Source organism: Vespa crabro, chromosome 2 (genome assembly GCF_910589235.1).
Source record: "Vespa crabro chromosome 2, iyVesCrab1.2, whole genome shotgun sequence".
Lineage (NCBI taxonomy): Eukaryota > Metazoa > Arthropoda > Insecta > Hymenoptera > Vespidae > Vespa > Vespa crabro.
In genome coordinates, this window is record NC_060956.1 from 15,745,499 (window position 1) to 15,765,447 (window position 19,949).

At 35.4% G+C, this 19,949-nt stretch overlaps 1 protein-coding gene across 11 annotated transcripts in view; it reads left to right on the top strand.

Annotated features, from left to right (window-relative positions):
- Positions 1–19,949, top strand: part of LOC124433118 — a 299,244-nt gene that overhangs the window by 218,938 nt on the left and 60,357 nt on the right. For all 11 annotated transcript variants that reach the window (XM_046982751.1, XM_046982755.1, XM_046982753.1 and 8 more), the window contains 2 exons: positions 2,527–2,645; positions 13,756–14,056. In XM_046982751.1, coding sequence (XP_046838707.1) covers positions 2,527–2,645; positions 13,756–14,056 — 420 coding nt within the window. The remainder of the gene's footprint in view (positions 1–2,526; positions 2,646–13,755; positions 14,057–19,949) is intronic.

Consider the following 19,949-nt stretch of genomic DNA (forward strand, 5'->3'; position numbering starts at 1 on the left):
TAACGAAGTATCAATGTTACCACCAGCGAATTACGTATTCAGGACCGGTGTTGGTCGGTGTACTTTGGCAAGATCTCGCAGCATGACCAAAGCTCGAAGCAGACGTTGGACTCTAGAGGATAGAAAGGGAAGAGAAGAGACACGAAGAGGGGTGTACAAAGGCCAGGAGTAATGATGTTTGTTTAGCTCTCGAGGAAGGCCCGTCTGAGGGCGAAAGATCTGGGTTTTGGCACGGAGATGATGGTCGAGGGACGGCAGGATTGGGAGCTGCCCGAATCTCTATCCACTCTCTCTTTATCTCTTTCTCTCTCTCATTCTCTCTCTCTCTTCTTTACCTCCCAATACGCGCTTACCTCGTAAATTGAAAATCCCGTGTGGTAGTACTCATGCATCTGAAGCTCCTTAGGAGTTAAGCAAATTAGATTGTCTGCTTAGAAACTGAAGGAACGACTAACTTCCTTTCAACATCTTCGTGATGGATAAAGCGGACAATAGAATAAAAATTTTGTTCGATTCTTAAACTTCCTTCATGTCGTTGAAATAATTATGATTAACTAATAGTGCATCATTCTTAGCGAATTCGCTTTATTGTGAACGAAGTCTGGAAGATACCGTAAATCGTAGTGGAGCGCGAACCACTTTAAAAATATATACGTAATGCTGTAAAAGAGCAATAAAAGCGTACAAGTTAAAAAGGTAGAACTACGCTTTTATATGGGATTTAGTAAGAGTTTTTATCGTATCGAGCTCGTATCCGTGCGAGCGTTTTCAAAGAAATACTTACGTCCACTTAAGGTTTACGTCAGTCCGGAGTTTTACTACGCCGTTGACACTTTTCACTCGAAGCATAAAAATTTCTATAGGCAAGTGTGCCAGGTCTAAAGTGGCCAAAGAACCGTCCTTGCTACTTAAGAATAAGACGAATTTGTGTTTTGAAAAAGAGAAAGTTCAACTTAATTTCTTCCTTTCTTCTCGTATATAAAATAGGACATATTTATAATTGTTATGAAATAAAAAGAACGCAAATGAAAAAGATCTTTTGGATAATAGAGAGTCTCGATTCCATGGCTTTGCACGTTTCGCTCGTATTTATTTATGTGACATTGATACTAACAACATTGCTATGAATATGTCGAAAATTAATTTCGATTTAACACTGACTTTCTTTCTCATATAGTTTCCAAGAAATTCTACCTTGCGTGTGATTCCTGACGTTTATTTGTGTTCCTTTTCTCTTCAAAAAGAAACAGGCAATTTCAAATTTTTATCTCTCGCGGACGATGATGAGGGCACAACATTGTCGCACCCTTGAGACGATATTTCAAAATTTCAAACTTGATAAGGTCGTAAGTTCCACTTAAAAACGTGATCATCTTCAGAGAAATTCTTCCTTCTCATGGGAATAGCTAAATATCGTTCCTGTATCTCTTATTTTTCTTTCTTTTGGTATCTCGTTTTACATTCAGCTCTCGTAGATATAAAAAGTTATACGAGAAATACGAAAACGAAATAAGAAAACAAGAAAAGGAGAAAATGAAAGAAAATGTCATTCGTCATGAACGTTAAACGTTTTTCATTCACTCGCGCATGGCTTTTTGAACGCATTCTTCGTTCGTGTATGTAGATAGCTTCGTACATCGAAACGAAGCAGCGACGAGAGTTTCACCGCTCGCGTTGAGTCCTTGGCTTCCTGAAATAGTTTCTGAAATAGTACGCGTCGCGGCACGTGTAATAAACCCAATTTCACATATTTAACGGACATACCGTCTCTGGCACAGCCAACAATGCCTCCAATACAACTAGAATTAAATCTACCGAGCAATTATATATTGAGATGGGGACACAACGATAAAATTCTTCTACGAAGACGATTTCGAAACGTTATTTTGCATATAAGTCATCTCGAACATTTAATCAAGATTAATCGTGATTGCGATATTCATATAACTACATATTTTTATATTAACGTAATCAAGAATAAAAAAGGATGAATGATGAATAAGATTCTGTCACTCATCGTTTCCATATGACTTGATTCGAGACGAGAATAAGATTTTAAGAGAAGACAGCTGATAGACGTTAAAAATATGTCTTCGTTCGAAGTACATATTTCATTATGTAGAATAATAAACCTTGAAAAAAAAAAATAATCGTAATGGTTGAAAATTCGAAACGTTTATCTGTACAAAAAATCTCTAAATTCTGCAATCAATATAATAAAATGATATTAGCGTTTGTAAACCTAAGTGAAACACATTTTAATTAATGTTCCGGAAAATATTGAAAATTATATCTTAGATCGTGTATTGATATTTATCATGTTAAAAAGTCTTATCACGAAATGGAAAAAGATTTTTATTCCCATTGACTTTTAATCAATGTATCTTTAAGAATTATGTAAATTGCAGGGTGTTCAAAAATTTAGGAAAATATGCGAAAGAGATGCGGGAGAGGTAACTACGGTAATGTAATATCTCGCTCGTAGTGGGACGCATAACTGACATGCCAATCTCGCTTCTGTTGTAGATATGCGGGAAGGTGTTCAGCAACGCATCAGCGCTCACGAAGCACAAATTGACGCACAGCAACGAGAGGAAATATGTGTGCCTGATGTGCGGGAAGGCGTTCAAGCGGCAGGACCACTTGTGAGTACACATACGTTTACTTACGATCATGTATATATGTATTATATCTTCGTTTAGGCATATTTTTCATAGGCTAGTAAACATATAACATATCGATTTATTATAAGGTATTAACGGTCAAGCTGGAAATTAAAAAAATTTGTTGCACATAAAATGCGTTTCCATCATCCATTAGATTTTTCGCGAAGATAACAGATTTTTACGTTCTTGTTAACTTCTTTTTCCGAGCGTAAAATAACGAGCAAGAACTACACACGAGCAGTCTTACACTTATGTTAGAGGAAAATGTTCTCGCTTGTGACACCGAGTCGTTCGTTACGTTTATCAAGACCTCTCCACGATCTACTTCAGGCTTGTTGTATATACGTACATGTAGAAGTAGATGTATACAAGTATACACCTACATAAGAGTCTCGTGGTTTTCTTGTCGAGGTATTGCCTTCGTCACCGCATCAAAGCGTTTCTTCTCGAGCAAACGAACCTGCCGGTATCCCTTCGAGCAGTACAACCACCGGTAAATAAGTTTTATCTTTTCTAGTACAAATCCTAAAAGAATAGAGGGTTCTGCCGAAAGAAAAGAATTATAATTATATAATTATTATAATAAAATTAGAATTACAATTATATAAATGATAAGATTTCAAAAGTTTAGTTTATTGCATCCAGCCTCTCTAAAATTTCGACTAACTCTTCTACTTTACTATTATTTTTTTTACGCATCAAAAAATCGTATCGATCTTTTTCCCTTTCTTTTCGAGATTATAATCGATAGAATGGAAAATTTAATAAATTTTATTAAAATAAAAAGATAACGATTTTGACTTGAATAAATCTCACGTATAAATCGAAACAAGAGTGACGTAAGAATAAAGAACTAAGGGGAAGGTCGAGGGAAGCAAGTAGAAAGGAAGGAAAACAAAATAGATAGAAAGGTTAGCAGTAGAAATATAGAGCGTACTACGAAGACTAAGGATTCAATTCTCCTTGGGAAGGAAGAAAAGGAATAAGAGAGAATCGATGGTGGCAACGGAGGTGGGTCTTGCGAAGTTGACTACCTGACCGGCTAGCTGCCGAGTTGGATTCGTTGTATTTTCTTCAAAGACGGATTTCCAAATCCCCATGCTACGTCTTTCTTACCCCTAACCCTCTTTCTTCCATTTCTATCCAACGTTCTTTCCTTTCTTCTCTTGCTTCGTATGCCTTCCTCGGAATTCGCCATGTATCGCTGGTCCATTCGAGCTGGACAGTATTTTTCTTTTTCTCTATTTCTCTTATACTTCCTACTTTCTTTCTTATTTCTTTTCTTTTAGTTCTTCCTCTCTTTCTTTTTCTCCTCTCTCTCTTTCTCTCTCTTTCTCTCTCTTTCTCTCAATAGTTTATCCCTTGTTCGATAAAAAGTTAAGCGGTTCCATGTTCGTTGTAAGCCCTGAAAACTAGCAAGGTATTACTTACGTTCGATTGCTAAACGTTTTCTTGTTTTTCGATAAACTTCCATGGAATTCATTGAATTTTCAATAAAATTATAGTTATATTAAACAAGTGCTTACATGCGTTTAATCGCAAACGGAAAAAAGCGTGAATATTTTGAATACTAAGGTCATTCTTGTTTTAACTGCTTTATAACGAGACAGAAATAACGAAGAATATTTCTTTTTTTTTCCAAAAGAAACGAATGAACTAGACGAGGTTGGAAATGACTCTTTATTTTTTAATTTAATTCCTCCAATCTGTCTCTCGGCCTTTGAAGTCCTTCAATTTTCCCGCGATAACTCTGTAATGGAGCATATTTTTTCTCTGGAGAAAGGAATTAAGGATCACCTTATTTATTTACGCAATATACTTTCCGAGCTTCGTGCATGACATATTTGAAATATTGTTTCGAAAAACTAGCAAAAAGAAAAGGAAAGAAAGAACGTTATTTTATTTATTTTCAAGAAATATGAGATTCGTCAAAAATATGTATGTATATTATAACCACAATCGATTTATTATTTAAGTTACATATTATCTGCATATCGTTCAAAAATGAATTAAAAAAGTTATTAGTCTCTCTTCGAAAAGAGCGTTTCACTTTCAGAACACACAAAAAGCTCATCGTCTCGTTCTTTATAAATTAATCATCAAATCTTTCCCTAAGAAATCCCTAAAAATCAAGAGTACGAAGAATAAAGAATAAAAAATTTATTATTTTGTAATATTTTGGCAATAATTTCTTTTTACCTAAGAATAGTTTATTTTTAGCTAATTGCTTTATTCTACATTAACGATGGGATGTAAATTTGAAGGATCAATATTTCGTAGCTCCTGAAAAACAAAATCTTAAGGATGCGACACGAGGAGCACGAGATTAAATCTGATATTCGCGTTGTAAGACTAAACGCTCAAACTTGAGGAATAAAGGAGCTTTAGAAATATATTAAATATTTTTCAGTAGACTATAAAGGATAAATCCTAAGAACTTTACTTAAATTATTAATCTTAACTAAGTTACATTAGTGAACTAGGCCGAGAAACAAAAGTAATTAAGACAAACGAGATCTACGTGGCGGATAGTATGTTCGTAGGTGTTGCTACTTTGAAAGTTGCCGAATAAAAGATCGAGAGTTAGTACCTTTTCAAATTTATATTTTGGGTGGGAGGAAGAGGAAGCTGATATGATGGAGTTATTTTTTATGCTACTTGAGCTTAGGGTTGTCCATTACCTTTAATTCGAAACATGTGTGACTTCAAAGACAGGTATAGATAAAATATGAATTACAAGCATAATAGGAGAACACTGTTATCGTTGTATAAGCTTGTGTAGGTTATACTTCTCTCATGCTATATAACAATTGAATTATTATGAGTTAGAGTATTAGTGAATCACAGTTTCTCATATTTATATTCTTCTTTGATAATGTCGTGCATCTCGTAGTAATCCATACTAGATAGAACGCAGCATCGATACATATTTATATTACGATAAATTTATAGAATATAAAGAATAATAAATATAATTGATACATTATATTAACGAATATATAAATTTGCGACAAAAACAAGATTTTATTGGTTATTTTTTCAAAAATAATAAATAATAAAAGTTAATAAATATATTTATGTATATTATAATAAAAATCAAAACATATAAGTTAGTTTTCACGCTATCTATAAGCTAGAATTCCCAACGCTATTATTTTTTATGGTTTCCTCTGAACTAGTATTAGCTCAGTTTATATTATTACTATTACTGCTATTGCATTTCGTGTATCATCTCGCATTGATGCTTTTTCACGTGACCAGTCCTCGACAATTTGGATATGTGATCATTCACTAGTAGATATAATTAATATTAATGAGATACGATGATAAATACAAAATGCATTTGGCATTTTTGTCCATTATCGTATCCTTGTTTTTCTGCCATATAATCATATCAACAGTTCGTAATACTCGCATTTGTTTTTATTCTGTTTTTGTTTATATTGATTTTATTTTGGTTCTTATTGATTCTCTTATTGATTTTGTGAAATTAATAATTTGTATGAAATTGATATGAAGAAAAATGAAGATACATTCATAAGTCATTTATAGCGACGTCCGTTTTTAAACAGATAAATATAACAAGGATGTATTGTTATTTAAGCGATTCCGAAGAAGAAGCCGTCATCGGTCAATATGTGAACAATTTTCGGGAACTTGGAAGAGCCAGTAAAGGGGGGTTCTTAGCAAATATTTATTGTTCGAACGTATATTAGACTTTCCTAAAGTAAAAGAATGTTGAGATAAAACATTTTACATTTTTCATTCATAAACGAAAACAATTGTAAATAAAATATCCTTATGATTATCAATTCTACGTTTTCAAAAAGTAACATGCCACCATTAACTTTACTGTTATAATGTAGAATGTACATGATGTACATAATATTAATGTATGTTTTTTATTACTTTATTAGTTTAGCTAAGAGTGGGCCGAGTTTCTACATTGGTTGGAATGATAAAGATAGGGTAGAGAAATTTAATCCGAAGGTCATAAGAAGGCACTACTTTTATTTGTTTTGTTTGAGAACTAACGCAATACCAATTAATTTTGTTGACCCTTCCTTAAATATAGCTAAAACAGGAGCACCATACGTTGTAATATTATAGATTATATTGTGAATGATTACTTAGTTGATTCCCAAACAATTACATTATCGCCGTAATTGATCATTTTGCCCGTTTGACTGTCAATCATTACTTCTTTTTTATGTCATATAATGTTTTACAAATGTCTATAGAATAGAAGTGAAAGCATTAAATTTAGGGCAAACATAACAAATAATAAATACATTAATTACAAACATACACATATTTGCATAAACAAGTAATGTATAACGCAACGCTCGTTTGACTAGTAAGTCTTGTCTTTTGAAAAAATTTCGAAGCCAATATTTCAGACAGGATTATACTTTGAAAAGGTCTTTGAATTAATTGAAAACCTTCTACGTTGCTGACTATATATCAATAACATATATTAAAGTGTTCACCACGTATGGTCTAGTACTGTTTTCACTACGTGAAGCCTTTTAAATTTCGAGACAAGCTTTTTGTTAACATTCCTGACATAACTTAATCATCTACTTGATTTGCATTTTAGCTTTCCTTGATCTTTTTCACCGAAGATTCACTGAAATTCAAAAAAAAAATTTTTTTAATTTTACACAAATTTCTATCGACAGATATATTTTGACTCAAATACTCTCGTATTTTGTCGTTTACCTTGGTGTTGGTTTTTGTTAACGTATACCAATCTAGTAGGAGTCTCATTCGTCGACCTACACACAGTATTTTAATTTGTGAACTCGACCATATCCAACGAAACGTCCCATTTATTCGATGTTACGGAATTCTTTGCTAACATCGGGATTAAATCTCTGTTGAAACGCTCCACTTGACCACTCGCATGCGGAATTCCGCGTACAGCAAAAACATGGTGAATATATTCCGTTTACAAGAAATTTTGAAATTCTTTGGACGCAGTTCCTCTATCACTAATGATACATTTCGGATGTCTATAAACACAGAAATAGTTCTGCCGAAATAATTCTATTTTATAGTTTGTACATCCGTACAATCTAATGTATTTCGAAAAAGCATTGATCGTTAAGAATACGTATTTACAATTTGTTTTGATTTTTTTCAACGGACCACTATGACCTGTGTGTATGAAATGGGACATAGCCACTCGAGATGCTATTCAATATTCCTTCTTTTTACTACTCACTAGAGAAAACTTAATATGTTTGAGACATAAAGTTTTGTTTTATCACGAATTTTTGGAAACTAATACAGTAGAGTAATATTCTGTACGACTTTATCAACATTGACAAATGACCAAGATTATCGTGACAGATCTGAATCATATTGGTCTTTACAAACCCTAAAACAAAAATTTGCTGTTTTTAATCAATCAATAGACTAGGTCATTAATCAAGTCGAGAAACTTATTCTCTTTTTCTTTCAACTTGCTTCTTATTTCATTTATTACATGATTTTGATCGTGTTTTAAGGTCTCCTCGAAAGTATTTGCTTCCAGAATTAAAGTGCTTAATGATTGAGTGCGCATTCGAGTTCATAGATGTTGTTTCACCTAATGATCGTACAGTTGCAGATACAGAGATTTACAGTCTGTTTACTCAATGTTAACCTAAAACTGTCACGATCTGTAATTATGCTGAACAGGATACCAAATAAGTATATACATGAAAACGCTCTTTAGCAAAAACCACTGTAAAATATTCCAATTCGAAGGTTTTGATACTTTTGATTCCGCAGGTGTCCTTCGGCTGAAATAAAAGATAGGTCGAAACTTACCATCTTTTTGCTTTTGCATCAGAATCACTTCGAATCAGCTTGAGTTGGTGTCGCAATGGATTTCTAAACTCGAAAAGTAAATCGACAACACAGGTTGCGTCTTCAAGCGTTTCTTCAAGATGTTAATGATCACATATTCGTTCTCTTCGAAGCTAAATTCGAGATTTTTAAGCGAATCGTACAAATGTTTTATAGTCATCGAAAACTTCTTCACGAATCGTCGAAAAAAGCTCCAACAAAACCAACTAATTAATGCATCTAATGGGCTATGTATGGGATCGGGAAGTTAATTATAGATTCATTATATTCTCCATTCGACCGTATTTTCTTCTCATCGATCGAATAGTCTAAATACGGAATCTCTGAAAACAAGAACGAACATTTATTGAACTTAAATTGCAAATGGGCTAACAAAACCACTTCTTCCAAAAATTTTCGAATGCTCTTCGATACTCTCAGTGATTAATCGTGATTTTGTTGTGTTCTTGAAAGTTTATGCACAGTTGAATTTCATCGGTATTCTTGCGTACTAGCAAGATGGAATTATTTAAAGCGAATTACTCGGCCTAATTATCCAGTTCCGTAAATAAATCATTCAAGGTTACTCTCAATACTTCCTTCTCCGTGAACGATAAACGTCTTAAAATAATGAACGAATTATAACGAAAAATAATAATAACGAAGTATAAGATTATACTTCAGGTTAATTTCTATCTTAAAATTGTGCGTACTCGAATCGATTATTGATCTAATTTCGCTAAGCTCGGTAGCTATTCGAGATTTGACCTTCGGGTTAATATGAAGCATGTCCAATACACACGTCGAATTGTACCTTATATCGATAAGTATCAGCTGATCATGAAAATCGTCGTGCTTTGGTTGGCCGTAATTCGCAATCACGACTAACTCTTCGTCTTAATAACGCTGCGTAGGCTATCATGTTGTCGGGAACAATGAGGAAACTGACATTGACCGGAACGTGACTAATACAGATCAATTTTGTAAACAAACATAAAATAACTAGTTTCAAACAATTAATCCGCACAAATTATAATCGTTCGAAGAAATCGAAGATCATTGCTTGTTTATCGGAACATAATAACTTTTTATAAAGCTTATTAAGCAATGTTTATAATTGCGGATATTACGAAATAACAGATATTATCATTCGTGTTCGAAAAAGAATATATCACGGGAAGCACGTATATAGGTACGCGTTAATTAACGCTAATTGGACTATATTCGACATGTTTTTAAGCTCTGATAGTTTCTTCTTTGGACAAGTATTAATCCAATGGACAACCATAACTGTTTTCCGTCAATAAAGTGAGTGATCGAAGTTTGTATCGATCCACATTATATAGCTCACGAGGGACTGGCCGACGTAATGGGATCAGTAAGAGAATCGTTCAGTTATACGCTAGTCGAATTTATAGCATTTCTTGAGTTTCAATTCGAGCACGAGTGAAGTTAGACTTGATAAACCGATTATTGAAGGAGGGACTGACGTATACGGGACTGTGTATCGGACTTGTTGAATCAAGTATATATGAGAAATGAGTGGTCCTGAGATGTACAAGATGGCAGATGAGAAGAACTCGGGAGAGAACGTTCGTGAGTGAAGCCGGTGCTTAAAAGGGAGAAGCTTTTACTGGAATAAGAAATGAGAACTTGTTAAGATTTTAATTCCGAGAAAGATCGAATAATTATATTATATTTATAAATAATAACTAAGTCAGTTAATAAAAGATAAAATACCTGTTCGAGCGTTAGTATCAACAATAACATTGGCAACCTTTTAAGTGACTTCCAAGATGACGACGATTTGTTTATAAAATGGAGACAACAAGTTAAATTACTTCAATGCACATACGATTTAAATAAGAATTTTATGAAAGTCTTGATCGGCTTTAAATTAGAAAGACGATGCTTTCAAGTGATTAAACTCGAAGCAGGATTATTTAAATCTCCCGATATATGAATTATTGAACAAAATAGCCAATATATTTGATCATCGGCCAAGCAGATTCAAGTTGAAGGAAGGTTGTGATAATTTAACGAACAATTTGCTGACTATTATCACGATAAGATCATTTTAACGAATCGAACCCCGATTGATAAAAGTCAAATCGTGATTTATCTGATTGATGGCCTTCGAGATCAAGCTCGTGTACAGAAGTTCCGGACAAAGTGTTTCATACGCGTGGGACGGCTATAATTTACACAAGCTTATACATCGATATAATGGGCGCATGGTGGACATAGTATTCTCTTGTTGCACTTGTAGTTCATATTTTGTTCATATCTATCGTTGAGGTCACAAACCCTTCAAACAAAAAATACTCACTAAATGTTCCCACTTATGTGAGAAATTTCGAAGCGTAGATGCCATTGCATGAGGTCCATCTTTAAACCGTTGAAACTTCCAGTAATGAACGTTCAATTAATTCAGAAGTCGAACGTTTGAAGAACGTTTCATTTTCTGGGAATTTCCATTCAGTTTTTTGAAAATCTGCCTTTGAGTGCATTGAATTTTATGACTAAAGCAGAGCTTTATTTTTAAAAAATTAGTAAAGACATAGAAAGCTAGTATCTTCGTTAGAAAAATCGGAGGGCTATCTATCCATACTCTAACTAATTGTAAGTTTCTCTAAAACTAAAATCTTCCCATTTGAGAGAAAAATAACGAAGAACGTTCTTGAAAGCAGAATCTTTTCTAAAGCTGAAAGAAAAAAAATTTGTTCACGGTTTTTCATCTTTTACGGTCTTGAAAGTAACGCTTGTCTTCGACAAAAACTGTAACATCATTGTAACATTCCCGACGTATCTTTGTTATCGAACTAAATCAACATAGTTCTCTTTCATTGCTCTGAGGGACACGTTCTGAGGGGTCTGATAGAGTACGTGAAATAACGGACAGTGGTAGATTGTGGAAGAGAAGTAAGAGGAAAGGGAGAAGAAAACCGAAGGGAGGAAGCGCTTATACCTCAAGAGGTATTCTCTTACTGAGCTTTTCTTCGAAGCGTAAGGTATATTACTGTTAGAAGGTAGCCGCGTTTCTTCGTCCGAAAGGATTTGCAACAACGTTGGGCTATGGGAAAAAGAGTGGGTGGAGAAGGGAGAAACCCTGAGAAACGACGAGGAATGGCGAGGACAGAATTACTTTCCCCCCTTTCACTCCCCTTTTCACTATCCCTTTACCGAGTCTTCGTCCGCTCGGAATTTCTCCTTCGGCCGTCTTACGAACGAAGACTTGCTTTCCCACCTCGGTGCTTTCGATATTCCCTTTGTTCGCACGCCTCCTTCTCTACCTCTCTTTTACCTTCCTTCCTTCCACTTGCATTAAGAACGCTCTACTCTGTCGTGTCTGGCGAGAGGAAAAACAATGGAGGGACGTTGAGAGTGAAAAAAGAAGAAGATGGCAGCCCCTTCGTTAGCCTCTATCGTTTTCTCGAAATAAAAGGAATCTCTTAGCTTCTTTTTGAATTTTATAAATCAACGCTGGATTCAGTTTTCAAAGTTTCCAAGCCGCAGAAAAGTTCTTCATATATGTATATATATATGAATATATGTAATATATATATATATATATATATATATATATATATATATATATATATATATATATATATATAGGTTCGTATATATTCATAGAGAGAAGTATGATAGTGAAATAAATCGAGATGAGTCTGGTTGGTAATAAATACCTATAGCTACATACTTATGAAAAGTTGAGCAAATTAACTTTTACGAATGAAAACTCGCTGCGTTTAGTTTGAACTTTCAAAAGGAAGGAAAGAAGATGAAGGTGGATGAGAAAAAAACAAAAGCAAGAGGGAAAGAGAGAGAGAGAGAGAGAGAGAATGAGAGAGAGAGAGAGAGTTTAAAGGAATCCATTCGTACCATCGATAGGCTATAAAACTTGACTAGATAGAGGAGTGCTCCGCGACGACATTTAGAAAATTTACCGGGACTGATATTTCTACGCTCGAGTCCACCCTTGTCCAAGAGATTTTCTCGTGTCAGCTCTCTTTCGTAAAGAAGAAGCCAAAGATTGGTGCGCACTCCTTCCGAACTCGTTAAACTTTCAGAAAACCGGAAAGACTCAGTCCGATTTCGTCTATGTATAAATCACCAAATGGCTAACCAAGTGGCTAACCAAATGGAATAAGAAAGGAACATTCTTTTTCCTGTTTCTTTTCTTTTTTCTTTATTAGTATCGATGAACAATGTAACTTCGAAATTACATTTTCTCTGTAAGGGGAAGGGGAATGATTCGGAAGAAAGAAAAGACGTATATTATTGCAAAGGAAGATTCAGGATTGTCTCGTGTTTTATCTATCTTTAATCTCTGATCTCTAGTATGTCCTATAGAGAACATCAGTACTTAATAACGTTGTTTTCATCACATAAATTATCATAGGAGTAATATAATTATGACGAGAAATTCACGAAAAAAGGAAGATCGAAAGATCGTTGATATTTTTCTTGGATCGTCGAAAATATTTTTCTTACATCATTGAAAATATCTATCTTGGATTGTATTCTCTCGAAAGAACACGATTGTATAGCTACTTGTTGCTTCCTCGAAATCTCTTTTTATATCTCTTTTTTTCGATTTATTCCTTCTTTTACTTTTTAATTCCGTTCTGCGATCATTGACTCAAACATTGGCTTTTGACTTTACCAGCATCCTGAAGGCGACCTAAAAGGATATTCTAGGAGGACTGATTCCATGAGCATGTTAACTATGCGCGTTTCGCCGGTCCGTTGTTCTTGTAAAAGAAACTGACCGGATAGGGCCCATCGCTTGATGCAAGTATTCGTAGAAGTTACACATTGCAAAAGCACTCAAGATGCTTCGTGCCGATAAAGCGCGATTCCCGCATAATGCTTCACCTACACACATACCAATACCAAGCTTATCCGACAATGAGATAAAGTAGATCGGTAATGAGGATAGCCGTATAATCGAATCGTCCATTGCCTCATTTACTCTCTCTCTCTCTCTCTCTCTTTTTCTCTCTTTCTCTCTCTTTCTCTCTTTCTTCGAACATTACCAGAGTTATCTCGTTTTGAACGATCGCAAAGCGGCTAGAACTTTATCGTGTACCCTTTTTTCTCCCCGACAATTGTCCCTTTCGCATTTGATAAGGTTTGATAAAAAGTATTTCTTAAAAAAACACTAATTGATTTTATTTATTTTAATAGATTAAACTAAATAATATAAATTAAATTAAAAAAAATCGGTCGATTGTTCAATTTTCTTCAGGAACGGTCACAGGCTGACGCATCGGAACAAAAAGCCATTCGAGTGCCAGGCCGAAGGCTGTGGAAAATCCTATTGCGATGCGAGGAGTCTAAGGAGGCATAGAGAGAATCATCATGCCGGTTGTAAGGGAAACGAAAGTGTCAATCCCAGTAGTCCGACGACGGGGCCTCATACACCAAACACACCCGGTTCTAATCCTAGCACTCCGAGTACGCCTGGCACTACGTCGACGTCGAATGGACACGGGCATACTGCTTTGAAACAACTCTTAGCCACCGAGCCAACGAACCAGCAACAAAAGGTACGTGTCCTTTATATATAACACGATCTCTCTTCTATTTTGTTTTTTCTCGACAGCTATATATAACGATTAACATTGAAACACAAAGATCCGAGGATGACTCGTATAAATAAATTTCTACGCAATAAACTTTTTCCGTTGGATTGATGCTTCGTTAGACGAAGAAACGATAGAACATTGTCTCGATTTAGATCGTCACTACTTATCTACGAACACGTAGACCTAGTTGCGATTTCCTCGGAATTGCTTCTCGATATTGCTTTCGCTCAGGATAGATTTAAGGATTTACCGAGAGAATCCAGCGTGGATCAATTCGTCAATGTGAAAGAGGATTAGGTGCCTTCTCGGGATCGTCGAGTAGTACGCATTAGGAGCCGGAAATAAGACGTTATCAATTTTGCGTGCATCGATCGTAAAGAGTGACGTATGTATCTCTAGCAAGCTCAATTAATCGGTCTACGTTTTATTCCACTGACAATGAAACATATGGAGCCCAAGTATCACGGTAAGAAAAGAGTCGTTAATTCTTTTTACAAGCTAAGGATAATAGGATTGGTAGTGTACAGATAATTGGAAACACACAACCGTTAATCCCTCGAGTAGAAATACTCGTGTTTTTCGAGCCGATTTGGAGGAGAACTCTAGGTATTCGCTTCCACCTTTGAACTTCGATTATTGGCGAAGCCTGACTGCTTACTTATCGGACTTTACTGGCTAAAACGTAAGCAGCAAACTTGTACTATACCTAATTAAACTGCGAGCTATCGTCTGGCGATAAAAGAATGTACGAAAAAAACCGGACCGACAAGGAGGAGGAGAAGGAGAAGGAGGAGGAGGAGAAGGAGGAGGAGGAGGAGGAGGAGGAGGAGGAGGAGCAAAAGAAGAGAAGAGTAGTGGTAGGTACCAGCGAAGGTATGCCACTGGCAGTCCTCTTTGTCTTTCTCTCCTCCTTTTAGCCTCTCCATCTACCATCGGCCCTGCTGGAAATTTGTTCTTGGTTTCATGGAGCACGGAATTATCGCTGCTTTCAAAGTTGTGCACTTACACAGGGGAAGGGAAGGCAAAGATCGACGAGAAAGAAACTACGGTGAAGGGGTGCGAATGAGTGTGTGGAAGTAGATATAAGAGAATGGGACGACTCATGAGAGAGACAGAAAAAGAGAGAAAGAGAGAGAGAGAGAGAGAGAAAGAGAGAGAGAGAGAGAGAGAGAGAGAGGGAGAGAGAGAGAGAATAGTTAAACCGAGACTCGGAATCTACGATATTGAGTTAGAAGTAAGGCAGTATACTGAAGTGGGGTCTAATAAAATTTGATGACCGGGAACTTCGTAATGAAAATGAGACGCGAAAAGAGGAAAAGTTGATGACGGGCGGGGTGGCGATGTAAGAGAGAAAAAAAGGAAAGCAGGGTAACGTGAACAAGAAACGACGCGACCGACTAGGAAAACTTTTCAGAAGCGGCCTTGATTTATGATATTTCATCGATCGCCGTGAACGCGCGCGTACCGTTCTTTCTTATCGTTGGTACGAACGGATGAACCCAATTTATAGCGTTCTTATACTTAGCGAAGAGAAAGAGGGATAGATCGATCTCTCGTTCGTTTCTATGATGAGACTAACGAGTCCACGTCCACAAGAGAACCGATCGGAGGCCGGAGATAGCAAGGAACTATTAATTAAAAATGTCTTTGAGACGATATGTGACTTAGAAGAATGTTATGATCGTTTGGCGAAGTTCATTCATAAGAAAGGAAAGTATTCGTTATTATAATTCCTCTCACCTTTGTTCAGAAAGACGATCCTACTTAAGAAAAGGAGAAAGCCCCATGCTAATCTGATTAAATGAATCCTATTGTCTCTCGCTTTAAACGAGTACGCCGTCCTGCAATTACATTTCGAGCTCGTTTCATTCGACCGAATATGTACGAATTGTTTCAAGAAAACGGTTCCTCTCTACTTCATAATATTTCGACAATCCTTGATCCAACATCGTCTTTCAATTTTCTTAGAAGATTATACTAAATATCGAATTTGCCGTGAGGAAACAGAAATAAAAAAATAAAGTTTTAAGTAAAATTAGAGAAAAAGGAAAAAAGATAAAAAGAAAGAGAGAGAGAAAGAGAGAGAGAGAAAGAGAGAGAGAGAGAGAGAGAGAGACAGATAGATAGACAAGGACAGAGAGCAGTAAGAAAGAAGAAGAAGAGAATCAACGATATGTTCGGTCGATTGACAGGTACAATTTTCTCGACGTGTCAAAATGCAAATTTCTAAGACGAAGGGTGCGAAAAAACTTTAGCGTCGAATTCAAAATCGCAAAGAGGGAAGGATGGAATCGGAATAAAGAACGGGAAGGTGTCAAACATTCTCCGTTGACGGGATTTTCTCAGATGGTCCGTTAAAGAAGAGTAGATGGCGAGGAGAAGGAATAGAGTAAAAAGAAGTGATTCGACATCAAAAGATGTGTCTCCCAGATCCGAACCGAGTTCGAATCGTGCCATAAGAAGTTGCATCTGCAAGTTATGATTATCACCTTGGAAAATTACTGTTTTTGTCGTACAACCGCATGGGATCTTAGACGAAGAAAAATTTTCATAATGTTTTCTCTCATAAGATAGTTCCTTCTCAGACATCTTACTACGAAAAATTCAATTTTTTCTTTTTTTCCTTTTTTCTCAATTGCGCTTTAAATGCTCGAATAAAGAAACGAACATTCGTACGTTTATTAGAATTTGCGAACTCATTTTGATAGAGAGATCTTTGAAAAGAAAAAGAGAAAGAAAGAATGTGCAAATATATACATATACTTACAAGAGGGAAAGAGAGAGAGAGAGAGAGAGAGAGAGAGAGAGAGAGAGAGAGAGAGAGAGAGAGAGAGAGACAACAATGTAATCATTGTCAATGCATCCACTGAGTGCACTTCTCTTACGTAATTCTAAGCAATCCTAATTGCTGTTTCAAAGAGGCATTCGAAGTGCACTGGAATTATCTTCTTACCACTGTAAGATTAAAAGTTAGATCAGAAGGATCCTAAGGACGGAACACAAATCTAACTTTAAAAAGTTTTATGACATGGCTCTTACAAATTATTCTAACGATTAACGAAAATATGTTTAAAAAAATTGACGCAAAATTGACCTTGATCTTGAAATCCAAAGTTAAAAATTTGTTTTTTATTGAGATTTACTACTTGTTGCAAGAATGAAAAATGTAAAAGGAATCGTATGCTGCAATCAAATCATTATCTTAAAAAACAATATGGAAGTATTTAGCGTTCTTTTTTTTTATCTTGAATTTCTTTTACTTGCGTACGTTCTCGCTCGCTTGTATTTACTAACTTGAATTAATCATATACATGTCGTATGTTTATGTACTCGTGCACATTTACGATCTCATAAACGTATGTGTATATATACTTGCACGTCTCTTTGCCTTCGGAGAATCTTGATCGAGATCAAAAAGAGTCTCTGGATGGAGTTCCGATCCTCTAGGAATATTTTCAACTTTGCAAATTACGTTCGACTTGGTTCGAAGTTTAGGAATGTTTTTTTTTTCTTCATCTCTCTTTCTTTCTCCTCGTTTTTCATTCGAACTATCGTTCACAGGAATATGACAGACAAATATATCGACGAATCAAAATCGAGTATTTAAGAACTAGTCAAGTATTCAAGCTTAATTATTAAAAATTTTTTTCTTTTGTCTCTTATATTTCTTATCAAACTCGTCGATATCTTTTATTCTCAATTACGAAAGCACAGATCGGTGTTCGTGTAGATCGATTAAGCAAGATGGAAGAAAAATGGAATGGGACAACTGGGAGTTGTCGAGATAACGGAAGGTTTCTTCGATCGATCTAATTAGATCAAGCCCTTTAATTCGTCTCACGATTTCGAATCTTCGAGGTTTCGCTTCGATGTTGTTAATCCGTGGACAAACGAAAGAATTCTAGTAACGAAAGGTTGCTCGTTACTTTGTCTTTATCTTGTTTAGACTATTGCGCCGGAAGTATCCGTCTGGAAGTTCTTCATTTCGAAAGTAACTCGAAACTTTTTGAATTACGATAAACGAGCCAAGTAGAGTAAAAAAGTTTGTGCGATCTTTCGAAATGAGATCCTTCTTTTCAAGAATTTCACGGCACCAAATTTTATATCCGGAAATTCCTCAGAGATGAGTAATTTCGGAATCTCATTTGTGTTTTAACTCATTTGGAATATCGGGAGGATCACGCATACTCGAATTCAGTCGGAAAGCATTATACAGAACGAGATGAATGATTTCTTTGAATCGTATAATTGTGTTTCCACCGAGTACGCTAACGATTAATCCTTCGCCTCGAATTTCATCCAATTTTCCAAGCGAAATTGCCAAGCGACTACAACTTCGTTTTCGTTTGACCAAGAATATATCGTGTTCTGTTCTATTCCTATACCGCGATCTTAACGAGTATTACCGCGTAATGATCTCTTTTAAGAACTCTACTGGAAAAGACAGATCCGTATTTTTATTCGACTTTGGTGTATATAAACGAAGGATCATTACTATAATCGTCAAAACGTAGAAAGAAAAATATGCCTCATTTCGATTTGACGGTGTAAAGACCAGAAAGCTTTATAAATAGATTCATTTATCACAAACGAGAATCTACGTTAAATAGTTGGAAGAAAAAATTCCAACTGGACGATCCTCCTTTGCGTTTTCGTATTCGTTTATAAAAGACCAACAATGTTCCTAGTATTTGTAAAACGACTGTTATTAGAGATAATCCTCTTTATTTAATCCACCTTATATTACGGCAAAACGTGTATTAATCTTAAAAAGGATATAGGGAACAAATTTGTGGAATTATACGAAAAGAAAATCGAGTTTCTCTATAAATTCCTTCGTATTGAAGAACACGAGCTATAAGCATCGAAGCGTAGAAGTTGCAGAATTCCACGAATCATCGGCTGAGAACGGAAATTGACGTCCACTCCCGTAGGGGCTTTACAAGCGAAATGGTGAGGGGTTCTATCTTGCTAAGAAATGAGTTACTCAGAAAAAGAAAAGATATAGAGATAAGAAAGAATTTTTTTCTAAGATACGATCGATTAATTATCATTAAGGCTTTTTATGGAAGAAAAGAATAGAAACATTGACTGTCGTCTTGTAGATGCACACAAGATTCTAGTATCTTTAAACATGTCTTTCAAAAAAGTTTTTATCCCACTCATTCGTAAAAGGAATTCGATCATTCTCGTTTTATTTTCATTGTACGGACAGAGAATTCATTTTGCAAATCGAATTCATGCTTATTAGATTTCCATTGTTTAAACGCGTTCACGATTCTCGAGCATTGTCAATCATGAAGAATATTTTTATTATATTACAAAAAGGCTCAACGTTTGATCAGCCATATCATTGATGGAATGTACGGTATGTGCTTTCACTTCATGATAAAAACATAGTGAGATCTATAAAATTCAATTCACCAAGGGATGCTATTTCATTAGCTAGGCTACTCCAGTCATTTTTATTTCTACACATTTTATTCAGGAAGGATCAAAGGAATATGTGCTTTCAGAGTGATATGTGATTTTGGTTACACCTATACCTAAGCGTGTATCTAATGATTTTGTCATTGGAATACGAGTGAATATAGAATTTAAAACACAAGGAATTTATGTTGCATTTGTCTTAAATCCTATCACGATATACTCGATGAGATCATTCACTCGTAATAGGCAGTGATAAAACAGGAATGCAAAGAATTATAGAACTTTATACTTCTAGCTTTATACTTTTATAAAATGTAGAAATCTGTTATTGTTTATTTAATTTTTTGCTTATACAAAAATCTTTCCTTTCTCTTTTTTTTCCAAAGATATCGAGATCACAAAGTAGATTCTAATTTTAACTCTG